Source organism: Myotis nattereri (genome assembly GCF_964212035.1).
Source record: "Myotis nattereri genome assembly, chromosome: 9".
In the NCBI taxonomy this organism is placed as follows: domain Eukaryota; kingdom Metazoa; phylum Chordata; class Mammalia; order Chiroptera; family Vespertilionidae; genus Myotis; species Myotis nattereri.
The window spans coordinates 59,915,533-59,943,498 of NC_138084.1; the positions used below are offsets into that span (position 1 = coordinate 59,915,533).

At 38.5% G+C, this 27,966-nt stretch overlaps 1 protein-coding gene across 1 annotated transcript in view; it reads left to right on the forward strand.

Annotated features, from left to right (window-relative positions):
- The window catches only part of DEUP1 (deuterosome assembly protein 1), a 74,558-nt gene that overhangs the window by 27,782 nt on the left and 18,810 nt on the right, over window positions 1-27,966 (forward strand). Inside the window, exons 5-10 of the mRNA XM_081098908.1 lie at window positions 993-1,106; window positions 3,649-3,894; window positions 12,846-12,991; window positions 16,469-16,574; window positions 20,641-20,838; window positions 22,754-22,840. Of these exons, the coding sequence (XP_080955034.1) occupies window positions 993-1,106; window positions 3,649-3,894; window positions 12,846-12,991; window positions 16,469-16,574; window positions 20,641-20,838; window positions 22,754-22,840 (897 nt within the window). The remainder of the gene's footprint in view (window positions 1-992; window positions 1,107-3,648; window positions 3,895-12,845; window positions 12,992-16,468; window positions 16,575-20,640; window positions 20,839-22,753; window positions 22,841-27,966) is intronic.

The following is a 27,966-nucleotide window of genomic DNA, read 5'->3' on the forward strand; positions in this document are numbered from 1 at the left end:
GGCGCTTAATAAAAATTACTGAATTGATCAGTGAAAACATCAATACATTCATGCCATGTATCTATATGCAATAATATATGGTCAAAGACTTAGTAGCTATAGAGTTTGTTTCCAACCATTTTGTTTTCTTTGCAAAATTTAGTGAGACATGCTTAAATTCTAGGAACTATTAATACCATGCTTTTGTTTGTATGTTCATGGAATATAAGTGGTGTCTGGCACTTTGTCAGGCACTATGAGGAATACAAAAGTAATGAAATAAGTAGCCCTTACCCTTAAGTTGCTTACAGCCTGGATAGGAAGATAAGATACAGTGGCCAACCCTAGGCAAAACTGAGGAGCAGTGAAGTTTTCTTTGGCATTCCCAAAGCCATATCCTAGAGTTAAGTTGTGAACAGATGATCATGCTCCCTGAATACACTATTTGAGCAAAAACTCAAAGAACTGAGCTTGCTGTATCAAGTTGGTTCCACACTTCTTCCCCAGGCTAGCCCAGCTGGTGCTGCCTAAATGAGGCCTCAGAGTCTGTTCTCAAGGATGAGTTGATCTTGGCTTCACGTTTTGAAAGCCACAGGGACAGTGACTAAATCAGTCCAAGCCCCGTCCCATAGAAAAAACAAGGAGCAGGTTTGATTACTGAGTGTAGAGAATGAAAGAAGGGAAAACACTCCGGGTGTTAGCTCAGGAAATAGAAAGGAAATGCTGGATGCAAAACGTTGCTTGAAACTTCCTTATTAGTAAGGGGTTTTTTTTGTTTTGTTTTGTTTTTACAAATAAAATGCTTAATTTTTAAACAAAGTCCTAGTAAAAATTAATATATATCTAGCAATAAATCCAAGATGAATGATTTGATCTGTTTTTGTAATGTGGGGAAATGCACTTATTTTTTTTTTCTCAAAATGAAGATGTACAGATGAAAGAAGCCCTGTTCATTGTGCTTTAAAATGAATAATTTTCTCCAATTTATGTTTGTCCCTCCACTTTTTTTAAAGGAATTTAGAACAAAATCAAGAGAATGGGACAAGCAAGAGATACTATATCAGACTCATCTGGTTTCTTTAGATGCTCAACAAAAAATATTGTCTGAGAAGTGCAATCAATTTCAGGTACATTAATACTATCCTCTAAATGAGAAGAAATTAGAGGTTAAATACCGCTATCTTTGCCATTCAGCTTGTAACCTTTTTACAAGTAGAAATGCCAACTAATGGAAAATAACCAGAGCAAGTCTAACATTGGTTAAAGTACGTGAAATATCTATAACGGTGAGTTTAGTCTAACATGTCTCAAAAGACGGTGCTATTAAAAGTGCCCATTGTTACTATGGTATGTTTTTGCATGCCTGTGGACAAGTCACTTAGAAAGTCTAGGGTTGCTTTGTCCGGGCCCTCAAGAACTTTACAGTTTAGACACAGAGATAATGCATGTCCTGATTTACCGATAACAATGACAAATGAATGGAAAGGATCAAAATCCTTTTAGAAGTCAAAGGAGTAAGAGAAAAATTTGGACTCAGCCAGGAAACATCCTCCAGCAGGGGTTGGACTGGGCCTGAACCAGGAAGAATGGATATGTTCTGAGACAAGACAGAATATATTCTAGGTGGTGGAAATAGCAGGGACAAAATCACTGAAGCAAGAGAGCAAAAGGCAAATTTTGGGAATGGAAAATGGTTTAATTGGCTGGGAGTCCATGTGGGAGGTGGTGAAGAGTAGCGGGTGGTAAGCCTGGTGAGTGGGATGCAGACTGTAACACATCTTTAACGCTTGGCTAAGGAATTTCACATTTTTATTAAAGCCAATAAGGCCGTAGCTGGTTTGACTCAGTAGATGGAGAGTTGGCCTGCAGACTGAAGAGTCCCAGGTTCGATTCCAGTCAAGGGCCAGTACCTCGGTTGTAGGCTCCTCCCTGGCCTGGGCCTTGGACAGGGCTCATGCAGGAGGCAACCAATCTATATGTTTCTCTCACAGGGATATTTCTCTCTGTCTTTCTCTCTCTCTTCACTCTAAAAATCAGTGGAAAAATATCCTCAGGTGAGGATTTTTTAAAAAAAAGCCTATATTGTTTGGTTGATATACTTATTTTTCATTCTTTAAGTTACTTGAATTATATGTCATACATGTTCCCCAAATTCAACAATACAAAATAATGTAATGTAAAATTAAAAAAACTCATTTCGTACTCTATTTTTATCCATTTAAATATAAACACTGTTATTAACAGTTAGGTATTTATCTTTACTACTTTTTCTTTTGTTTGTACAAACATGTAAAAAATGTATTTGTGTGGAAGTTACATTTTTTTCCTTTTAATTTTTTTGTCTTTATTTAATAAATAATCCACGGATATTATTTTGAGTTACTACATAAAATTCTACTTAATTCTGTGTAGTATTTCATAGTACATAGTAGATATACCATACATACCTTAGTATATAATAGATATTTTTTCAATCATTTTCTTATTGATGTACATTCAGGTTGTTTCTACTTTTATGCTATTACAATATTGTAACAAATATCTTTAGCTCTTCTGATTATGCAGTAGCTGTATAAGTGTGCAAGAATCTGTGATGGCTGTAGTCATTAGCAAAGCATTTAAATCACTGAAGTATTTTACCATGATTCATTATTATTTAAACCCAGAATAACCTGTTGTTAGAAAGTGTGTTTTAATAAATGAATGTAAAATATTTAAATGAATTGTGAAATGGATGTTTAAGAAAATATCGATTTAAAAAGTAATTATATTGGCCGAAACTGGTTTGGCTTAGTGGATAGAGCGTCGGCCTGCGGACTGAAAGGTCCTAGGTTCGATTCTGGTCAGGGGCATGTACCTGGGTTGCGGGCATATCCCCAGTGGGAGATGTGCAGGAGGCAGCTGATTGATGTTTCTCTCTCATCGATGTTTCTGACTCTCTGTCTCTCTCCCTTCCTCTCTGTAAAAAATCAATAAAATGTATTTTAAAAAATAAATAATTAAAAATTTTTAAAAAAATTTTTTTTAAAAAATAAAAAGTAATTATATTAAGGGATGTCTTGAAACAGGCCTATCATGGAGAACACTACTTCACTAGTTATATTATTATAAGCTACATTCTCCCAGAATTTGAATATTCAACATCATTAGATTTTAGATGTTAGTATATTTTGATAGTGAGGGGTTTTGTTTCATGATTATCCTTCACTTTTTTATAAGCTTTCATTCGTGTAGTATTTTTGGAATTGTCTTTTTTTCGTTATTAAAGTTTTTGAAACTTGAAAAAAATCTTTAGATACCAATGTTATTCTTTTGCTAGATAAAAATTCCAGAAATAATTGTTGAGCTTCCTCACTCGAGGATATGCTTATTGATTTGAGAGAGAGTGGGGGAGGGAGAGAGAGAGAGAGAGAGAGAGAGAGAGAGAGAGAGAGAGAGAGGAGTACTGGTGTGAGGGAATATCTAGCGATTGCCTTCCATACATGCCCTGACTGGAGATCAAACCCGCAACCTAGGTATGTGCCCTGACCAGGAAATGAACCTGAAATCTTTTGGTATATGGGACAACCTCCAACCAACTGAGCCTCACAGGCCAGGGCTCTATCATTCTTTATGTAAACTTAAATATGATATTCTCCATTTAATTTTCACAATTTTCATCTTCCCCAGAAACAGGCACAAAGTTACCAAACTCAACTAAATGATAAAAAACAGTGCATGGAAGGGGACAGCAGCTCTGAAATTCCTCAGTTGATATGCGAGCCAGATGCTAGTTGTGAAACAAGTGGAAGAGATGAGTTCATTATTGAAAAACTAAAATCAGCTGTAAGTGAAATAGCATTAAGCCGGAATAAGTTACAAGATGAAAATCAGAAGCTCTTACAGGAACTGAAAATGTACCAAAGACAGTGCCAGGTGAATATATATTTATTTTCAACTGATCTTACCCATGATTCATATAAATGATAACTCAAAGCTAAGTTTATATTGCATGTGTAAATTCAGCTCGTATTTCCTCTTAGTGACGAATTCTCGCCTGATGAGCAAATTCATTAATCCCCTAGGCACTTGACCCACTTAGAGCACCTTGGTTCTGCAGAAGGGTAATGATGACTTACTACCAGTGCAGGGTAACAGAGTTCCACTCACAGACCTTAGACCTAAAAGCCAGGGCCCTTTAACCACACACCTCTCTCTGTCCTCCCTGTTCACTCTCTGCCCCGGGGCCTCTTTGGCTCACAGGAATCCTGGGTTGGAGATCCAGGAAATCACGAAGGGTGCAATACTCTAATAATCTCACTAAGAAGCATGGGGGTCACTCTCTGTAATTTATCATCGTTAACCTTACCATCATCATTTCTCAAACAGTAGCCTGGAATTTGTTTGTTTTTTCTTTGTTTTTTGTTAACTTCCACACTGACAGATGTGATTGATGGTTTTTCCGAGCATTAATTTTCTTAACTCGAAAATTTCTTTTCTTTCTACTTTTTGCAACCACGGAAGTTATACCGCATTCATCAAAATTGGTCATTACGAATTTGACTAAATATGCGTTTCTTATTCATGGGTATCCCATGTACTAGTACATGAGACATTCTGTGGTTCTGTCTCCCTTTCTAGGTCTTACCTCCCACCTCCAAACGCTCAGCCTCTTTCCTCAATTAGCCTATTTCTTAGTCCCACTTCATCCCCTCCCCATGCCAAGGATACTTTTTCAGGTCACTACCTGAGCAGACTCCACTTTCTTCTCTAAGATACTCCACCTCAGGATCTCCTGCCACTTCAACTCCCAGGGTCATTTATTAGTCTTGGGCCAACCCCTCACTCCCCGACTCCCCTCCTGCTCCATTATATAGGGGGTTATGTAAGCGGTTAGTCCTTTAAATTCTTTCTCTGCTAGCATCTACTCTTCTGATGTTCCCTCTCCCCAAGTTTGCAAGGAGACAGAACACAAGGCTGCCAGCTTCTCCTATTCTGTGGCATTTCTAAGAGAAATACATCTCCCCCAGCCCCAATTCCAGCTTTGTTTGGGAGGGGTTTGTTATTCTAATACAAATTAGAATACAGATGTAAACAAACAAACAAAGCCAAACCACAAATACTGACCACGAAGGAAGCCATACATTTTCCAGGCATAGAAAGGGTATTCCTGATGTTTTCTCTGGCTTCACTATAATAGAAATGAGATTAGCCCTTACTCCTGCTCTGGAAGTTGTCTAGGTGTTTTCTAGTGTTTAGCTCCACAGTCAGCCTACCTAGTCCTATTGAAGCTGGGCTTTCATGGTTGCTGGTGTTCTGAAAGGATCTCTTCCTTTCAGAGGTACTTCCCCTTCATTTTCCTGGGTACTGGGACAATTGCTCATGCCTCTGGCCCTGATTTAAAGACAACTTAGTTGATTACCTCCCACCCCACCCCCCACCCTCCCCTACCTTCCCTCTGAGATTCCGAAATTTATTTTATGCAGCTGTCTTTGTACTGCAGGAGTCTGCACCAGGATCATAATCAATAGGTTATTTTTCTGGGTGCTTCCTGAATATTCTCCTCTAGGTCTCAGGTTATCCCGCACAAACTGAAGAGTTCTCTTTGTCCCCTCTTGAAGTCTTTTGGGTGCTGGTCCCTAGAAATCTTTAGTTTGCCTGGAATATATTTCATAATTCTGGTTCTACCCTCCAGTGAGGTTCAGCTTGTTCATTAACAATAGCTCCTCTTAAACAAATAGATGCAGCTATTACAGCATCTCAGAACATTCCCTCTTGTAGGCCAAGGTTCAGCTTTCAGGCCTTAACTCACTTGCAGGATAGAGATTGCTGCTCTCAAACAAGGGGACATCTGTAATACTTTCAACAATAAAGTCAAATTTTAAAAAAAGTCGCTGCTCTTATTCCATATTCTAGAAAGAGCCTCTTGTTGCCCTGTCTGGAAAGCATGACTAACTTTCTGTAATGCTTTCCTTGAGCAACCCCACCCTTTCACATCTCAGTACTCGATCATTTATACTTTTCCAGAAAGTACATTGGAGGGTCTTGTAAAAGAGAGTATGTTACAAAGAGCGGAAGAGTGTCCATTGAGAAACACTAATAAATTAGCATTCCCAGTTCAGATTATAATCTTAACCCTCTCTCCAAGTAACTGTCTTAAACCTGTGCTTCTCACACTTATCACACGGACACACACCTATCGACAGGGAGAGAGCAAGTGTAACCTGAAAGTCTGAACAGGTAGAGGAAGTGAGACAACTCAAACCACCAGATGGCCAGTGTCACCCTGGCCTTTAGCAATATCATTCCATTGACTTGCCCTCCTGAGCCAAGATCAACAGGATAGACTCACCCCTCAACCTAAGATTTATTCAAACTTCCAGGGCCTTACACATAGTCCTGAGAAGGCTCTGTGGGTTGTCTGGGCAAAGGAAAGTCCATGCTACCCACTTTGACTTCTCCTTATGTATACATATGTTAATGTACTTAATAATTTATTAACAGTCCCTGGATATATCCTAACAAAATAAAAACCCAGCTATTCATAGAAGTCCATATAATTGCGACATATAGTTTTATTGGTATTTATACTAAAGGTTATAAAATAATAGTATTAATTGTCTAACCATTATAATTTTCCTTGAAATCAGTAGTTATCTACTGGGGTGATTTTGCTCCCCAGGTGACACTTGGTAATACCTGGATACATTTTGGTTGTCACTAGAGGGAAAAGGGTTATTAATGGCATCTAGTGGGTAGAGGCTGGGAATGTTGCTAAACATCGTACAATGCACAAGACAACCCTCATAACAAAGAATAATACAGACCAAAATGTAAATAGTGCTGGGTTGAGAAACTTTGCTTTAAATTTTGAAATGTTAGTTTTCTCATATCCTTCACCAGTAATTCTCTAACTCTACTTTGTGATAAATTTTAATGTGACTGTTATTGATTTATTGTCCACCAATTTCTATGAGAAAGTTACCAGAGTTATTTTTATAAACATTTATTCATTAAAAAATAATTTAATTACCCTTGGATCTAGGAACATTATTAAATTTAAACTAAGAATTTTCATTTTATATTTTACAAAAGAATTGCATGTGTTAAAAAATAAATCAAATTATTCTAGGGTATTTGTTACACACACACAATTTAATTCTAATGAAAAGTTCTTGAGAAGCAATTTGGTTTTTAAAAACTCAAGATAAGATCTCTACTCCCAGGAGAATGCTATTTTTGATGCATTTGGAAAAAATGCTGAAAATAATGCTTTCATTTGGACATTTCTCTGTTTTATTTCCAAATTTTACTTATGTTTCATTCTTTTGCTTTAGAATAAATATTAAGTGATAAGATATCAATTATTTGCTATTTGGTAGCTGATTTGAAGGTTTAAAATCATAGCTTCTCTATGAAATAGACTGACTAATCTCAGAAGGAAAGCGGGGGGGTGGGAAGAGATTAACCAAAGAACATATATGCATATATGCATAACCCATGGGCACAGGCAACAGTGTGGTGAAGACCTGGGGAGTGGGGTGGGAGAGGGAAGGGGGGCTACATAGGGGGGGAAAGATATCTGTAATGCTCTTCAACAACAAAGATACATTTTTTAAATAATAATAAAAAAATAAAATCACAGCTTCTCTCAAACCATTAGGCAAATTTCTAACTAAACAGATGGGCCTTAAGCTTGTTTTACAAAATGTGTATTTTATGAAATGGGAATAATTAGAGGTAAATAATTACTGTAACCAGTGCTGTAGTTAGAAAGAAGTTTTTCTTTTTGCAAAACTGTCACATGACAGTGCTCCACATCTTGCACATGAATTAAAAAAAAACTAATAATTTCAATTTGAATTACTGTCACTTATTGCATATAAAATTCTCTTTAGTTTATAACACACTTTAATGCCATGTGCATCTGAATTTTCACATGAATCATATCTTCTCGCTGTCCTTCTACAACACTGAAATGTGTGAGTGTACATTTGAATTTCATTGAATATATTTAATCACTATGCTGCACTACACTCACATTTATCAAGTGTTCAATATTTCCCAGTGGTGATTAATGACAAATAAACTGTTCTGAATTTTTTCAAATATTTATGCCAAAAAAAACTTGACCCCTTTCTGTTTGCTTGTTAATGTGTCATCAAATACTATAGCAACACTGTCCAGTAGAAATATGTCAAGCCACAAATATAATTTGGATTTTTCTAGTAGATACATTAAAAGAATTATTAAGAAATGGGTGAGATTAATATATAATAGTGATATATTTTCTTCAACAAACATATACTTAAGTATTATCATTTCAAAATATAATCAATGTAAAAATTATTAATGAGATGCTTCCCATTTCTCTTCATACTAAATCTTCAAAATCTGGTGGGTATTTTACACTTAAAACATATCTCAATTTAGATACTAAGTCTTCATTTTAAATACCTCATCTGTACATAGATTTCATAAAATTTACAGTTAAAAAAGTAGCTTTACGTACCCCAGTTGTTCCCAACAAACTTGAAAGTGTTCTAATATCTGAAACAAATACCAAAAAATTATTTCCTGAATATCTGCATCCATATTGAAAATAACTGATTTAACTTTTATGCAAAAGCATGCCAATTTAAAAACTACATCTAAGTTAAATAAATTCACTAATTCTTAGGTCAACTTGATATTATTAACATTGAATTCAAAGGGATATTGCATAAGTCAAAAAACAACTCTCAGTTAATCAAAGAGGTAAATTGACCTCTTTTAAGTCAATTTCCATACTGTTGTCAATTATAATAAAACTTTTTCATATTTAATCATATAAGAAAAATGTATCAACTCATTACTATTGATTTGTATTATGAAGAATTTCAATTTTAACATAAATCCCCCTCCTTGTAGAGCTAAATCACAATAAATAAGCATTTTTTCCCCTTAATGATATCTCCAAGTGTTACTCTTACAGGTATTATTTTCATTAACAGTGAACAAATAGACTCCATTGTTATGACATTTTACAGAATTTCTGTTAACTCTAGCCCGAGGTGACACTACAATTCACTGGCCTGGAGCTGGAGACTCCTGTGCTGCACTGCCCAAGTGGAGGCAGGCCCACTTTTCTACATGCAGCTTCATGTTAGATCGCTCCCTGGTGGCAAATTTGCAAAGCAAGGAGCACAGGTAGTTCTCTTCAGCTGGGCAAAGTAATGGATGATAGTCACATCAGATTAATTTGTGTTACTACTTGCTAATCTATTGTTTCACATTTCTTTTGTTTATTTTAAAATTTTAAACTTATCTAAAAGTCCCACTGTTTGAAACAGGCACTTTATCCAAATAAGACTATTAAGTCACCTATCTATACTAATAAAAGGGTAATATGCTAATTAGATTGAACGTCTTCCGGACATCCTTCCGGGCAAAGCCACGGTGGCTGGGGCCAAGGCAGAGGCAGTTAGGGGAGATCAGGCTGGCAGGGGAGAGCAGTTAGTGGTGATCAGGTTGGCAGGGGAGAGTGGTTAGGGGCGATCAGGCCAGTAGGGGAGAGTGGTTAGGGGTGATCAGGCAGGTAGGCAGGGAGGTTAGGGGTGATCAGGCAGGCAGGCAGAGGGGTTAGGGATAGTCAGGCAGGCAGGCAGGTGAGCAGTTAGGAGCCAGCAGTGCCAGATTGCAAGAGGGATGTCGCCCCTAACCGCTCCCCCTTGTCAGCCTGATCGCCCCTAACCACTCTCCCCTGCCGGCTGGATTGCCCCTAACTGCTCTCCCCTGCTTGCCTGATCGCCCCTAATTGCCTCTGCCTCAGCCCCCTAAACCGGCAGTCGGACATCCCCCAAGGGCTCCCGGATTGGAGAGGGTGCAGGCCAGGCTGAGGGGCATCCCCCCCCCCTGCACGAATTTCGTGCACCGGGCCTCTAGTTTGAACATATTCTTATACTTTTTTCAGAGCCAGCCAGGAACTTCTGGGGCTAAGATATTGCAATTAAGTCCTTCACTGAACCAGGTCTCTAGGTCTTCTGTAAAATAATGTAAATTTTAAGGCTTTGGTAAAAAAGTTTATCTGGGAATACATAAGTTCTATACTGTGTACACCATTATATTTCTAGGAATTTTTGGATAAAAATTAATGAATAAGAAAACATATACCCATGCATATAAGCTTGTACATATCTTTTCAAAGCAGTATTGTTCATAATAGCTAAAAAGAAGAAACACCCAAATGTCCACCAAATGCTGAATAATAAATAAAATGTGGTATATTGATCTCACTCATTCATGGATAATAGAGACCATTATAAACTTTTGAACAATAATAGATACAGAGGCAGAGCTGCCTCAAACAGATTGTCAAACTGCATTGGGAAGGCCGGGGAGGGTTGGCGGGCAGGAGGGAGGGGAGTAAGAGATCAACCAAAGGACTTGTATGCATGCATATAAGCATAACCAATGGACATAAGACACTGGGGGATAGGAGAGGCTAGGGGACTGTCAAGGGCGGGGGGGAAAAAAGGGACACATATGTAATACCCTTTGTAATACTTTAAGCAATAAAAAAAAAAACAAGGAAAAAAAACGAACAAACAAAAAACAAACAAAAAAATTAATAAAATGTGGTATATTCATACAATTCAATATTATCTATATATATAAAAAGCCAGTGTCCATGAGGACCAGCACGACCAAACGACCAGTCACCATGAGGTGCATTGAGCACTTCTCGGTATCTCCCCTCTGGCTCACAGGCTCTGATCGCAGCAAGGAGGATGGCAGGCGGGCAGGGCAGCGAGTGCAGCAAGCAGTAGCGGGTGGGTGGGCAGTGCTGCAAGCACAGTGGGGCAGCGGGCAGGTGGGTGGGGCTGCGAGCAGCAGCAGGCTACTGTGCACGATTTCATGTGCTGGGCCTCTAGTTTATCAATAAAAGGGAATAAAGTACTACAACATGGATAAACCTGGAAAACATGATGCTAAGTGAAAGACGCCAGTCACAGAAGGCCACATAGTGTGTGTTTAATTTGTATGAAAGGTCCGGAATAGGCAATTTCATAGCGACAGACATACCTTCGTGGTTGCCAGGGCTGCGGGGAGGGGAGTGACTACTAATGGCTATTAGGTTCATTTTGGGAGTGATAGAAATGTACTTGAATTAGATAGTAGTGATGCTTGCACAAATTTATGAATATACTAAAATCCACTGAATTGTATACTTTAAATGGACGAGTTTTATAGTACGTGGATTATATTTGAATAAATCTGTTATCAAATATATATTAAGAATTATTGAACAACTGACTTTAAAAAATATCTATAGTGTTTTCTACAGCCTTTATTAGCAGAAAACCTCCTGCCCTCAGAACACCCCACTCTGTCTTTACCAGTGAGCTACAGATCTAATTCACTTTGTGTAAAACAAATTATCTTGGTGTCTTGAATGTTCTGGCTGGAGTAGTAAACAAAAAAATCGGGACTTCTATTACAGAGTCTGCCACTTAGGAGCTGTGTAACTGTGCACCAAGTCTGGCCCTCAACTTACTCATCTGCAAAAATGGCAGTGGATTTCACGAACAGGGTCAGGCATGCTTAATAAATACTCGTTTCCCTGTATAATTCAGTGGAAGAGATACGACGATATGCAAGGACTCTGCCCTTCCTCTCTCCCAGAGGACAGTCAAGTGCTGCTGGAGAAAATCCTCAGCAGGTCACGGTCACAAGCCTCACGGGAGAACGCAACGCTACCAGGAATCCTACTGCGTTGCTCCAGCTAGCTAACTCTCCCATTCCCAATGCAGACGGTTCCAGACTTTTCTCACTCTCAAAAATAACTCCCACCCTGACCGGTGTGGCTCAGTGGATAGAGCGTCGGCCTGCGGACTGAAGGGTCCCAGGTTCGATTCCGGTCAAGGGCATGTACCTTGGTTGGGGGCACATCCCCAGTAGGGGGTGTGCAGGAGGCAGCTGATCGATGTTTCTCTCTCATTGGTGACTCTAACTCTCTATCCCTCTCCCTTCCTCTCTGTGAAAAATCAATAAAATATATTTTAATAAATAAATAAATAAATAAATAAATAAATAAAAATAACTCCCAAACTCCCGCGTCCAATTCTTCTTCCTTTATTCTTCATAAGGAAAAGAGAAGTCACCTGGTAGCCACCGTCTTATCTCCCCATGTCCAAATGCATGACCTTGTCTAGATTCCATCTTCCTTCTTTCCTATTGCAAAAGAGGAAATGTGGAAGTATTTGCATTAGGCAGTATGTCCACTTGTGCTTTGGGAACCATCCCACCCACCTTCTGAGGAACCTGTCACCATTACTATTACCCCTTCTCTCTCCTAACAGCTTTTAAACTTGCCCAAGTTTCTCCTGCTAACAAAATAAAACACGGGACGCACAGGATTGCTGGTGTTCTAGCTACCAGCTAAAGTAGGGCTACCACTGGACAGCAGTGGAACCATGATTTGTAATTTACTTGGTGGGCCAGCTTTAAAATTATGTTTTTCTTGGCTATTATCAAGTTTAAATTAGGAATTATTTGCATTTATGCACATTTTATGCATTGATATTTTATTCATACTTTTATATTTCCTCTTTCAAAGTAATGTACAGTGTGACCATATTCTTTCTCATTATCACTGGGTTGTCAGCTCATTGAGGACAGATTCTCTGTCTATACCCTCAGTGTTGAGTACATAATAAGAGCTCAGTAAATATTTGTTGGAAAAAATGAATGAAGGAATGAAATTCTCTGAGACAGAGCCAGCAAAGACTATCAATCAGTTCATTTGAAATTAGGCTGGTTCATAGATGTTAAACATTTTAAACTGTGTTATTATACATCATGACATCCAAATATGAGCATTAAAAATGTTTGATGTTTTTATTGAGGCCATGGAAGCAGGACTCTCAGAGGTGAAAAGTGAGTTACAGTCACGTGATGATCTCTTGAGGATTATAGAAATGGAACGACTGCAGTTGCACAGAGAATTATTAAAAATAGGAGAGTGCCAAAATGCTCAAGAAAATAAAAAAAGGTAATTCTTTCTATTCAGCAGCCTGAGAGAAACTGCTCAAAATATACTGTTTGACTTTTTAAGAATTTTATATTTGAAACTAGAAAAGTCTCTTTGTTTTGTATTAACATGCTGTTAATTATTAGATATTAACAATAAAATTAATGGTTATTTTATCTTCAAAATTAATACCTAGAAAAATATATCATGTTCTGGTTTATGGATACTTACCTGTTATACTGAGTCAGAAATTTTCTTAGAACTTTTATTCTTCAGGATGTTATTAAAACAATACTATAAAGCTGATATTTAATTATATATAAATATAAATAAGATTTATTTCATATTTTTGAAATGCCTTTAGTTTGATTGCCTATAAACTTGTTAACTTTTTCACCTATAAATATTGTATTTAATTTTGCGTCCACATTCATCACCTTATTGGTTCCATTTAAGGGTTTTGTTAGAAATCTTTTTCCCCTTTTAAAATCAGACAGATATTGCATATTCCATAACCACAAAGGAAATGGACTATTGGAGATTATTAAATATTTATGCTTGTGAATAGACAGTGTGATGATTCCAACCATTCATTGATGTTCTAATTCTCATTAGAACTTGAATCCTTCTCAATTCTGAAGGCTATTGCCAGACCAATGATAGGATTTTAAAAAATGAATAGCCAAATGATAAGGGATACTTTATTGAAAGATGATTACATTGTTTTAAAGGTAACAATTATTTCTTCAAAGTTGTGGTACTTGCCTGCCTGAGATCTACCCTTTACAAAAATGGCAAATTAAGATTCTTAAAAATGACCTATTGTATGTCTCACCAAGGATGGTAGGATTCCTCCTATTGGGTGGTCAGCATTATTGAGTGCTCTGTATACAAGCTATGTATCATCATCACCAATCATTAATAAATCTATTGGAAATATATTATGTGCAAGGCACTGTTCCAGTGTAGTGAATTGGTGAGAAATGTCTTCGCACAAGGAATGTACATGCCTAAAAACATAAATTTCCTAGAACAGCAAACTGCTCAACCATGTCTCGTGTTTTTGTGAAGTGCAGCTATCTTCCAGGCCAGTGCTAAATTCCAAGCATAGCCAACTTTCCTTCAATTCATGATTTAAGCTAAAATCTTGCAATTATTCACATATTTGGCCAATACAACTCTTTTGTTATGCCTAGTTGCCATCCTCTATTTATGTTGGTTTTATTTTGGTCTCCAAGCTACATCTTTCTCATTTGGATCGTATTACTCAGTTCCAGTATTCTGAGAGTTGATGAACAGTTATTTAACTTTCACAGCTTCTATTTTATTTTAGATTTGAGCATAGTCTTCTCAGCCTTCATCGTTCCCATTGAAAGTTTCTAATCCTAATTTGTTCTCATATGAATGTGGTCCTGCCCTTAATATTATTTTTATGTTATTTCGGTTTCTTTCATTTGGACTCTGTTTCTTCTTTATAGTTGTGTTAAGGTGAAGCAACCCCTGGAAGTAGGCATACAATAGTTTAATAGAAGTAGCATTGTAATGTTTTTATTCATAATCAGAACTTTTCTCAATAATGCTAAGATTTTGTTAGCTTTTTCTTTTTTTCAGTTGTTGAAGCACCTTGGGCTAGGTTCTGAGAGTTATTAAAAATATTTCCGACACTCCTTTCCTACGAGACAAATGATAGTTCCCTTATATATTTATATTACCATTTTACATTAGCATGACTATAGTTCTCTTCTATGAACTTGTCCACCTTGAAGTTTGACATTTGTTCTATTCACTCAAATTTACAAGATCATCATGAGGATTTTACCATTCAGTTTAGCATTCCACTCCCTAAAACTCCTTAGGAAGAATTGAAAAAAGGAAAATTCATTTTCAAATGAAATTTGAAAATCATAGCAAATAAGAAAATTTTAAGATTGATTTTGAAATAACATTTTAGGAGAATACTGGGTAAAATGCTCCCAATATATTACTGAGTTAAAAGTAAAAGAAGGCTGAAAAATAATATGTACAGTACATTCTAATTGTATGGAAAATGTGTATGTATGTATACAACTACATAGTAAAAGAAGAAATATACACAAAAATGCTGACACTGTTTTTTTCCTGGAGGACATTATAGCAGCATATATACTCCATATTCTGTTTTCTACACTTAACATATGCAGGATGTTCCCCCAAAATGTATATATATACATTGAATAATTATTAATTCCAATGGGTTAAATCTGAAAAGAAAGAAACATAAATTGAGCTATCAGTGTTAAATGTGTATACATTTTTTGGACACTTTGTATATTTGATTTTAAAAATGCACATCCAGCCGAAATCGGTTTGGCTCAGTGGATAGAGCGTCGGCTTGCGGACTGAAAGGTCCCAGGTTCGATTCCGGTCAAGGGCATGTACCTGGGTTGCGGGCGCATCCCCAATAGGGGGTGTGCAGGAGGCAGCTGATTGATGTTTCTCTCTCATCGATGTTTCTAACTCTCTATCTCTCTCCCTTCCTCTCTGTAAAAAATCAATAAAATATATTAAAAAATAAATAAATTTAAAAAAATAAATAAAAATGCACATCCAGTCTAGACACATGTATCTCAAGGATATCACTATTAATTTGTACCTTTTAAAATATCCCTTTATTTTTAATCTCTTCATTAGTTATTTTTCTCAGATTTTGTTTTGGTTATGTGATTTAAGTTTTTGATCTGTGGACCCTTTTACAAAGTTCTTGGAAATCTAAAATTGTACAAGTGGGTACATTTCTCAGAACCCGGGACTCTACCAGATTAGTCAGGCAATAGAACGCACACTGCTTTCCTTACCTAGTTATCTTTATTTGTTCTGCTTTAATGATTTTATTTAACCAACTTCCCTGATGTACACATTACCGGCTTATACTACTCCAAGCTTCCTGTGGAAATTGTACCTTTTATACCCATTCTCGCTTTTGCTCTCTATATCCGTATGTGGTTGCAATTCCATTTTATGAATGGAACAGCCAAAGAATAGATGTCGTTGAGCTCTCTCTGAGTAGCCTGCCAGATTCAGTCATCGGGGACACTTTTATGGAGTGGTTTCTCCCTCAGATTCCTGCTGGCATAGTTTCTTCCCATGCTGTAGAAGCAACTCAGGTGTATTTCCTTTTCTGATGGTTCTCAAGCTATTTTATTATAGGAGACAGGCTTTTCTTCTCATCCAAAAATCTTATCTCCATATGTAAACCAAGTATTCTGCTAATTTTTAATGCACAATTAAAATTCCATATTAATTGCTAGCTGAGTTGTTTTGTTTGTTTTTTCAGCTAAAAACATTTGCACTCAGTTAAATAGGTAAATACTTATGAGATCTGAATGTAATGTAACTTGCAATTTCCGTACCTAGAAATGATCCCAATAAACTAATAATCTATCTGTGATGGTCTAAATTAACAACATAATGCTAACAATTTATCAAGTTAGCTTAATTTTCCCTCCTTTGGATTTGTAGACTTGAATCATCTTATTCACCTTCTATTAAAGAACCAGAAAGGAAAAGGAAAGAACTGTTTTCACTGACCCCGGATCAACCAAATCATGAGAAAGAACTGACTAAGGTATGGAAAATAATGAACTCCGTTCTTCCAGGCAGTCTTTCCCTGCGGGAGGCGGGGGCAGGGACGGGGGGGCGGGGGGGGGGGCGGTCCTTCCTTCTCATTCCCTTCTTTTCCCTTCTATATTCTTCTCCAAGCTGCTAACACTGACATTCTTCTGTGTGCTGCTGTAAGAACCACAAACACTAGGACATCACTCAGCCACGGGAGACTGCCTGTGTCATGTGGAGGGCCTGTAGCTCCATGAGAGGGAGCTCATAGCAAGAAGTATGAGTCCACAGATGGGCATCAGCCACATGTTAGTGAGGAAGGTGGGAGTTGTGTATGCAAGTTACTCAGGGTCCACGTTTCTAGGATGGGGATGGGATCATAAGTACATACCTCCTAAGGTTGTGATGAGGCTCCAATGAGCTACTTAAATAGCACTTACCAGGTGCCAGGAGCTGTTCTAAAGGCTTAACAAATCCTAATTCATTTATTCCTCACAACCATCTTAAAAGGTAGGTACTACTATTATTCTCTTTTAATATTGGAGGAAGCTAAGGGTAGGTAATTTTTCCCAATATTATACGACTAATCTGGCAGAGGCCAGATTTGAATCCAGGTGATCTGACTCAGAGTTCATACTCTTCCCCTAAGTTAAAATCCATAAAGAAGTAATACATGTGAAATGCTTAGAACAGGGTCTGCCTAGCTCAGAGGAAGCACCTGGTAGACACTGGCTGCTATTGTATCAGGTTACACCCACATTTTGTCACTGAGCACCTACCATGTGCCAAGTGCTCTCCCAGGAGCTAGAAATACAAGGATGGCCCTAACCGGTTTGGCTCAGTGGATAGAGCGTCAGCCTGCAGACTGAAGGGTCCCAGGTTTGATTCTGGTTAAGGGCATGTACCTTGGTTGCGGGCACATCCCCAGTAGGGGGCGTGCAGGAGGCAGCTGATCGATGTTTCTCTCTCATGGATGTTTCTAACTCTCTATCCCTCTCCCTTCCTCTCTGTAAAAAATCAATAAAAGAAAAAAATACAAGGATGAATAAGACCTGGGCACTGTGGTTCTTAACTCCTACAAAACGTATATTCTCTTCTCCCGCTAGGAAAATCCAGTAGTGGCTCTCTTCCATGAGTTTATCACAGCTACTACTCACTCCTCTGGTTCTTTATTTAGGTTTGGCGATCACACCGAATATCCAGTGTTGTATAATCTAAACAATTGCTAAAAGTAGAAAAATCCTGGGTGTAGTTGTGAATTACCAGCACAATGCCGGACACACAATAAGTGAAAATAACTATTAGAGAATGAATTCATTAATGTTAAGGTTCAGATCTCCCATCATTGTATGGGGGTCATAACTTCAATTATTGTTTGTATAAATTCAATAAACACTCACTGAGCATCTAGTAGGACTACTAGCTATTCTGCTTATTTCTGTAGGAAATACGATGATGTTAAAGATAAATCCTGTCTCTCAGAGAGTTGACTGTGAGGCAACTATGATGTGTAGGAAAGGTGATGTGAATTAATGACTATTTCCTTATATTTTTCACATATTCCCATACAACCGATTTTACGGGCATGTAAAACTATAACTTTAAAACACTGTTCCTTCTGGTGTCTCCAGTGGATACATTATGATAATTGATTAAAGCCACCTAAAGTGTAGTTACACTCTTCTTGACCTCATAGATCTAGAAAGAGTAATAAAACTTTGAGTAATATAAGGACTATACTGATTTTACACTGTTTTGATATGGAAGGAGAGAATACAAGGCACAAATCTCTTCCTAGGCTCTGGGAGACCTGTAGACCATGCACTGCCATGCAGACAAGGTAGCAGAGGAGTTGTGCATAAACAGCTCTAGCTTCCAGGAAGTGGTTGTGGAGAGCATTTTCATTCTCTAGTGATAACACCAACAAGGGCCATCTATTATGTATCTTCACTTTTTAACATAGAACTAGTTTTAGTCATTTATTTGTGGTAAAGTTGACATTTTTAATAAAGCCAACAATTATTTATAGCTAGGCAGGTTAATCTCATTTAGAAGGGTGTTTTGCAGTACAGCGTGTTGTTTTAATAACTAAATGGGAAAAACAGTTTACTCCACTTTCACTATAGCATATTCATTTTCGAACATTAAAAAAACAAACAGGTAAACTACACCACAGGGATGCAAACAGCAAAATTCAAACTGGGACCAACTACAGAACAACCTAGTTAAAAAAAAAAAATTGTAAGGAAAAGCCTGGAGAGAGAAGACGGGAGATGAAAGGAGACTTGTAACATCGTCCTCAGGATGAGGCACCTGTCCTTCACTTTCCTCATCTCCTCTTCTGCCCCTGGGAGCTGGATAACGTAGACTCAGTCAGTTCCTTGACCTCTGGGTCTTTTTTTTCTATCTGTTAAATGATGGGGTTGGACCATGTGATTTCTCATGTCACGTCCAACTCTGAAATTCAGAAAGCGTTAGTGATAAGAATAGAATCATATGAGGGCTGGTAGCATAGCCTGGGGCTGGATCCGGTTTGCCTGTGGGACATGCCTGCTTTCCACGTCAGGGCACCCCAGTCTAGCTCTCCGTGTGTGAACCACCTTCCAGGGCTCCGCTCCCAGAGGGTCCACAGCACAGTGTCGCCTGTCACCAGAATGTGACTGCGAGCAGTTATGTGAACTTAATTTTCCAATCTGCGAAATAGAGAGCTGTGTGGGGATTAAATGAGATGATATATGGAGAGCACTTAGAACACACACAGACACATACAAAAAGAGAGGCTTTAAAAAGAGAGGCCCCAGTGGCAAGGGGGCACTTGCCACTATTGTGACACTGTGTTGTCACTGTTACTTGTCACTATTGTGACACTGTGTTGTAACTGTTAATTTTTCTGTTTCTCCCAAAGGACTGTGGTTTCTGAGATTAGTGACTGTGTACTTTATCTCTGAACACCAAGAATTAGAGCCAGTGAATGATATATAGAAAGACAGTAAGAGGCTGGACTAGGTAGAAGAGGGGTGAGATTTAAGAGAGAGTGAAACAGAAGAGACAGAATTTGCTGCCTGAATGGATTGGGGAGGGGGAGGGTGGGAGGAGTCCAAGGTGATCCTGAGCTGAGATTGAGAATATGAGGCTCCACAGGCTAAGGAAGGAGGCGATATGTTTTCATGGACACATTAAGTTTGAAATTTATCATAACATGATTCTGAAAAACATAGGATTTAATCACAAAAAGTACAGCACAATTTAGTAAAAAAAAAAAAAAAAAAAAGTACTGAATTTAAAGCCAGGAGTCCTAGGTTATAGTCCTGGCTCTGTCAGTTAGTAGCTTTGTGACTTTGAGCAAATCACTTACCCTCTCTAAGCCAATTTTTTCTCCCTAAAAACTGCTTGCTCCGGATCGTGGGTTCAGTCCTCTTCTACCACAGCAATCATGGGGTGGCTGCTCAATGGGCATACAATTCAGTTTTACAAGATGAATTAAGTCCCAGAATGCGCTGCACAAAACAGTGCCTGTAGTTAGCAATAAGGTGTTGTGCAGGTAAAAATTTAAGAAGATCTCATATTAAGTGTTGTTACCACACACACACACACACACACACACACACACACACACACACACACTAATTAAATAACTAAGGGACACAAGGAAATATTTGCAGTTAACGCATATGATTATTACCTTGATTGTGGTGACAGTAGCCTGAGTGTGGGTCCAAACTCACAAAATTGTGCACATCCATCGTGCAGTTTTTTTGTATACCAATGAGAGCTGGAGGAGAATGTCTGATATTACTTTCTTCACCTGCCTATCAAACTGGTGTCAGCAGTAGGTGATGATTTATGCACAATAGAAAATAGAAGTCAGAAATGAACATTTGAAATTGGAAGGAAAAACGTAAACGAATCATTATTGTACATATCTGTTTTTAACTTAGCATTGATCAGAAAATGGGGGTGGAGAGGGCCTGCCTACGTTTTAAGGTAGGGTAAGAAGACAGAACGCGACGAGTAAAAGCTTTTAGCTGCTTTACAAATGGCAGGACTCCTTAATGTTCCCTGGACTCTATCTGCTGCAGATAAGGAGCCATCTCTGCCAGGAGGGAGAGCACCACAGCTGTGAGCAGGAAAGAATGCGGAACGAGATCTCTGGCCTAACAGAGGAGCTGCATCAGAAGGAGATCACTATAGCCACTATCATGAGGAAAGCTGCCCTTCTGGAGAGACAGCTAAAGATGGAGCTAGAAATCAAGGAAAAAATGTTAGCAAAACAACAGGTACGGGAGCGGAGGACAGCCCTGTCCAGGCCACTCTCTTGCTCAGGGCAGATAGCGGCCCTCATTATTGACTGATAGAATCATTGCATCCCTCGGTGGTGTCTCTGAGACGAGCATCACAGAAATGCTCTGTCACATAAAACCTTTGGGAGATGCAAAGTGTCATCAAAAAAGAACGAGAGAGCCCTAACCGGTTTGGCTCAGTGGATAGAGTGTCAGCCTGCGGACTGAAGGGTCCCAGGTTCGATTCTAGTCAAGGGCATGTACCTTGGTTGCGGGCACATCCCCAGTAGGGAGGTGTGCAGGAGGCAGCTGATCCATGTTTCTCTCTCATCGATGTTTCTAGCTCTCTATCCTTCTCCCTTCCTCTCCGTAAAAAATCAATAAAATATATTTTTAAAAAATAAAAGTGAATGGGTTAACAATGAGATCAAGGAAGAAATCAAAAGATACCTAGAGGCAAATGAAATGAGAACATGACACCCAAAATCTAGGGGGGAAAAAAAAAGAACCAGGGAAATAAGCGACAGCGCAAGATAATTTCATTAAATCTCATCCTAAAATTTTCTGTGGCCCATAGTTTGATCACCTCCCACAGTATGCTCTAGTCCAAGATTTCTTTCTGAATTTTTTTCTATAGTTTCCTTCCATTAACATTTTTATCTTTCTAAAAAGCCTCTATTTCAGTATTTCCTGGATACTTCTCACCCCCATTTTATATAACTTATTTTAAGGTTTTAAAAAATGGATGTTGAAACATGAAAACTAGTTTATATTTACTAAACATCGATTCAATGTACAGCATGGGGGGGGGGGGACAGCAATTATAACATTCTGCTGTTAAAACTCTGCAAGTAACTTCCAAATCCTCCTTCCCTCCTGCCATCCCTCTCTCCCGCCCTTCTATCCTATTTATTTTGAAATTCCCTTAACCCCTTATTCATCATCAAATTGATAATCTGCTATTCCAAGCATAGGATTTATCTGCCTTTTTTTTTTCACCCCAAGTCTACAGGATTTGAGAGTCCCATTCAATAACTTTCAAGGCATTTAAGGGTCACTTCAGAAATAGCATGGCTATTTAAACCTGTGTATTATAAAAACAAGAAAAGATTCAGCCTCTGCCCAATTATAAGCCTTAAACTGATTAATTTGTACAATATGCAGGAAAAAAGCATGGATGCGATAGTAGCATTGCTTGTACCTGGGATATTTTACACATGTTAGCAGTGATCTGGATCATTGAATTATGAATTTTTACTTTAACCATTATATTCTTATATTTTTTTAGGCTTTGTCAAGGGGAATATATTTTATAATTTACAGAAGTAAATGTTTTTAAAAGAATTGTTTTATATAGAAATGAATTCTAGATAAATAAAAGGGTAAATATTGTGTCTAAGTATTGTCAAGTAGGAAGACATCTGAGGAAAAATTAAATTAGGAGACAAAATGAAGTAGCCACCCGAAAAAAAAGGAAAGTTGGCAGAAATATCATAACAAACAAAATTAACCATGTAAGTCATATTTGCATATTGTAAAAATTAATCAGGTGGTGAAGACAGTTATTCAAACATGTTTTTAAAATTGTGATTTTCAGGTGGTAATTTGCATACAACAGGAAATAGCCGTGAGGAAAGGAATTTGAGACTTGGAAAGAAACATGTAAATGAATCGTTATTGTAAGTTATCTATTTTTAGCTTAGCACTGATCAGAAAAGGAGTGTAAAATGGGGCCAACCAAACACAGGAGAACCAAATGAGAGTTCCTGATTTATGATAATCATGCCGAAGAAGTGTTCCCTTCACTCCACTTAGGAAATACTCATATTAACTATGTAAAATTAATTGTAATTGAATCATGAGCTTTCATTATAAAGTTTACATTCACTTTTACCTACTAATCTCCTTTCAGGTCTCAGATATGAAATATAAAGCTGTCAGAACTGAAAACACACATCTAAAAGGAATGATGGGAGATTTAGACCCTGGACGGTACATGGTAATATGACGAAATCATTCAGTAAATTGAACAGAGACGACTTGGTTGGTCAGGGTTTACTCACATTACTCGCTGAGCACTTCCTGCAGGGTGGCAAATATCTTGCACACCTATTAAACTTACTTTTATCTTCAGGCTAAAATAGTTAAATGTCTGGTTTCTCCCTTATTCTTTTCTTGGATTGGGCTCAATTCTGATCATTTCCTCAAACTTCCTTGCTTTTTATCTTGCTATTGCCTCTGAAATCCTACATCCCATATGGCCTGACTCCCCCTTGATGAAGCCGCCCCTGAAATTCCAGTCAGAATGAGTTTCCATCCAAAACCGGTTTGTGTTTTGGTCCGACCTGTTTTGCAGTTTCTCACTTCCCCACTGGACGGTGAATAGGGACCATGTCTTATTAACGTTTGTATCACCATCACTTCACAGCATCAGGGGTATAGTGAGTGTTCAGGGAATGTTGGCTGCATAAAAAGGATGAGTAAGTGAATGATTGAAACCTGACCTTGTGATTTTAACCAGTGGCTCCACAGGTTTACACAAGGCAACTTCAATAGTCTCTGTGCCTTTCAATTCAATTGTTCACAGTTGAGGGTTGGTTTTTATATGTAAATAGGATAACGCTTCTTTATTGAACTAATGAAATATCATTGTTAATTGTTTACCACTAATTTGCTCTAAAGGAAAATTCTGGAACAAAATATTTTTCTACTATTCAGGGAAGGAGGAAGATAAGGGATGAGTATGGTAATTGCTTAACCTGACCTGTTTCCTCAGTTGTGAAATGAGGAAGTTGGGTTAGGCATTGCCCACGGTCCCTTCTTAAGTCCTGGTGCTGTATTTCTGTAGTAGTAGGTATTTGTTCTCATAATAAATAGTCCATATTCTAGCTTCAAAGAGTAGACGCATTCTGGAAGCATTCGCCCCCCTCTTTGGGCCCGGTTATGGGTCCTGTGATTAGAGTACTATAGATGGATAAAAAGTAAAGTGTATGTGATTTCCCTAACTGTTACATAAAATCTTCGTGATACCCAGGACTTTTATTTCTAAACACTGGACACACAACAAGTTAAATTGTACCCTGCCCCTATGAGTGTCATTATTTTTTCTTTCACAAAATGGTTTGTGTTCTTTTAAAAAAAATGTCTTCACAGCCCCCCTGAGCCTGCTTCACTCTGACTCCTGTAGAGTTTATTTATTTGTGTTTGGTTTTTTAAAATGAAATAAATCGAAGAAGAGGTTAATTATTCCTACTTCTATCCCCAGTCCTAGTTTCGACTCCTGAGAGATCCAGTGTAATATTCTGTAGCGTTTTCTTTGCTCATGCACACATGTACAGGGGATGAGTCGAGTGTTCTTTTCCAGAAATAAATGTATACTATACATTATTCTGCCTTTTGACTACATTTCATAAACATCTCTATAAGTCAGTAGAAAAACATCTTTTGATTTTTCCTAATTTCTTAGGGAAAAATACATACTTATTTGTAAAATATATAATTTTAATAAAGTGAATCATAATTTATATACTCATGGTTTCTAGTGCAGTCTTTTTTCTTGCTTCTCCCTTTCTCCTTTCATGTCTCTATGCCACTTCATACCCCATCTACCAGATAATACATATTAACTATTCAGTAGGTATTATTTTGTACTTTTTAATATATATGAATTCATATATGTGTGTAAATATATATATATACATACATATACATACATACAGATACCTATTTAGGGTTTTTAACCTTTTTAAAAAATTGGATTACATTACACATACTTTTCTGTGTCTTGTTTTTGTTTGCTCAACAATAATATCCTTTGCAAATCCTTACTGGTTTAGATCTGTGTCATTCTGTATAACAGCTTAATAATATGCCATGATGGGAATGTATCAACATTTATTCAACTATTTTTCAGAATTAATTCATTCATAATTAATTCAACTCTGTTTCTGGGTTTTTGCACAAATAAACAAAAATGTAAAAAACATCCTTATGCATATATCTTGAAATAATTCCATAAAAATGGAATTTCTGATTCAAAGGATATGTATGTTCTAATTTTAAAACATTTGTTGCCCAGCTGGCATGACTCAGTGATTGAGTGTCAACCTATGAACCAAGAGGTCATGGTTCCATTTCTGGTCAGGGCACATCCCCGGGTTGTGGGCTCAGTCCCTAGTGGAGGCATGCAGGAGGCAGTCAATCAGTGATTCTCTCTCATCATTAATGTTTCTATCTCTCTCTCCCTCTTCCTTCCTCTCTGAAATAAATAAAAATATATATATTTTAAAAATTTGTTGTCAAATCATATTTTTACCTTTTTCTTTCATCTTTGCCAGCAGTATATGTTATAGCTCTTATAAATTTTTGTCAGTCTGATTGGTGTAAAGTGATTTCTCAATAGAACTTTAATTTGCATTTCCCTAACTACAGTGTGCATATTTTTTTATATTTGTTTGGCAATGTACTGTAAATTAATTATAGTCTGCTCATTTTTCTGTTGAGCTGTCTTTTCCTTGTCAATTTATAGTAGCACTTTTCTAAATGTATTTTTTGTAAGTTTTTTTTACAAATCCTTTTGCCACACAAAAAGTTTTAAACTTTTGTCACACATGTCTATCTTTTTGTTTATAACTTCTGAATTTCCTTCCTTGAATAACAAGGTTCTTCCAATGACTACACAGTATCTACATTTTTCATCTAAGTCTTTAATCCATTTGAATTCTAATTTTGCATGTGACAGAAAACAGAAACCCATTTTAAATTTTTATATCAAAGTGAAGTTCAATTTATCTAGTTTCTCCTGGTAATTTCCTGTTAAATTCCATTTGGAATTAAGTTTATATATTAATGTTGAAAGAACTGGTATTTTTATGATAGAATATTTTCCCATCCAAGAATATGACATGGCTTTCCATTTTTTCATTTCTTATTTTATGCTCTTCAATAAGATGTTATAGTCTTCTTTGTATAGATTCTGTGCCTTTATTTTAAATTTATATCTCAGTATTTTATAAATCTTGTCACTGTTGTAAGTGCAACATTTTTTTTCCACACATAAGAACTTATTGCTAATATAGAAAAAAATAAAAAGCCGAATTATCTGTTAGTTCTAGTAGGGATTTTCCTTGAGATTCTTGTTTTTTAAGATATATACAATTGTATCAACAAAAGTTTTATCTCTTTTCTATTGTTCACATCAATTATTTTTGTCATATTGCAAATTAATATTAAATAATAGTTATTACTGCCCAGACGACATGGCTCAGTGGTTGAGCATTGACCTAGGAACCAGGAGGTCATGGTTTGATTCCCAGTCAGGGCACATGCCTGAGTTGCGGGCTCAATCCCCAGTGTGGGGCGTGCAGGAGGCAACCAATCAATGATTCTCATCATTGATATTTCTCTCTTCCTCTCCCTTCCTCTCTGAAATCAATAAAAATATATTTTTCAAAAATAATAATAATAATAGTGATTACTGACAAATTAGTCTAATTCCCAATTTTAGATGAAATTATTTTAGTGTTTTCTGTTTAAGATAATATTTGTTCTTGATTTATGGTTCTTATTATATCTTTCTATCCTTAACTTAGAATTAAGATTTGCTGCTAGTTTTTATTAAATGCCTCTTCAGTATATATGACATCACTAGAGGCCCAGTGCACGAAATCCGTGCATTGGGGAGGGGGTCCCCTCAGCCCAGCCTGCACCCTCTCCAATCCGGGACCCCTCGGGGGATGTCCGACTGCCGGTTTAGGGCCTGATCCTGGCCTAAACTGGCAGTCAGACATCCCTCTCACAATCTGGGACCGTTGGCTCCTACCTGCTCACCTGCCTGCTTGCCTGATCACCCCTAACTGACTCCCCTGCCAGCCTGATCACCCCTAACTGACTCCCCTGCCAGCCTGATCACCCCTAACTGCCTCTGCCTGCTGGCCTGGTCGCCCCCAACTGTTCCTCCTGCCGGCCCAGTCGCCCCATGCAGCTGTTCAGTCGTTTGATCATCCCTCACTAACTCCTCTGCTGACCTGGTTGCCTCACGCAGCCTGCTGTTTAGCTGTTTGGTCATCCCTCACTAACCCCCTCTGCCGGCTTTGTCACCCTAGGCAGCCTGCTGGTTGTTACTGTTACTGTGACAATGTCCCAGACAATTTGCATATTTCTCTATTATTAGAATAGACTAGAGGCCTGGTGCACAAAAATTTGTGCACTTGTGGGGGCGGGGGGGGGGGGTCCCTCAGCCCGGCCTATGCCCTCTCACAGTCTGGAACCCCTCGGGAGATAACGACCTGCTGGCTTAGGCCTGCTCCCGGGTGGCAGAGGGCAGGCCCAATCCCTAGGTGCAGCCCCTGGTCGGGCTCGGAGCAGGGCCGATTGGGGAGTTGGGGCACCACACCCTGTCACACTCAAGGCAGGGTCAACGAGGAGGTTGCAGCGCCACCCCCTGTCACACACAGAGCAGGGCCAACCAGGGGGTTGGGGCGCCACACCCTGTCATGCTGATCCCGGTGCCGGGAGGCCTCGCGGCTCTGCTGATCCCGGTGCTGGGAGGCATATTACCCTTTTACTATATAGGATAGAGGCCTGGTACACGGGTGGGGGCCAGCTGGTTTGCCCTGAAGGGTGTCCTGGATCAGGGTGGGGGTCCCCACTGGGGTGCCTGGCCAGCCTGGATGAGGGGATGATGGCTGTTTGCAGCTGGTCACACACCCATCAGGGTGCGGGTCCCCACTGGGGTGCCTGGCCAGCCTGGGTGAAGGGCTGATGGCTGTTTGCAGCTGGTCACACACCCTTCAGGGTGGGGGGCCCCACTGGGGTGCCTGGCCTGCCTGGATGAGGGGCTGATGGATGTTTGCAGCTGATCACACACCCTTCAGGGTGGGGGTCCCCACTGGGGTGCCTGGCCAGTCTGGGTGAGGGGCTGAGAGCTGTTTTCAGGCTGGCGGGTGATTGAAGCTCCCAACCGCTCCTTTTTTTCTTTTTTTTTCTTTTTTATTCTGGGCCAGCTTTAGCTCTGTGGCTTGGCTTCAGCTCTTAGGCCTCCGCAGCTGAAATCAGGTATCTGGTTTGTTTGGGTTCTATAATCGAAACACTGTTTCAACTCCAGCTCTGAGATCCCAGCTGGCT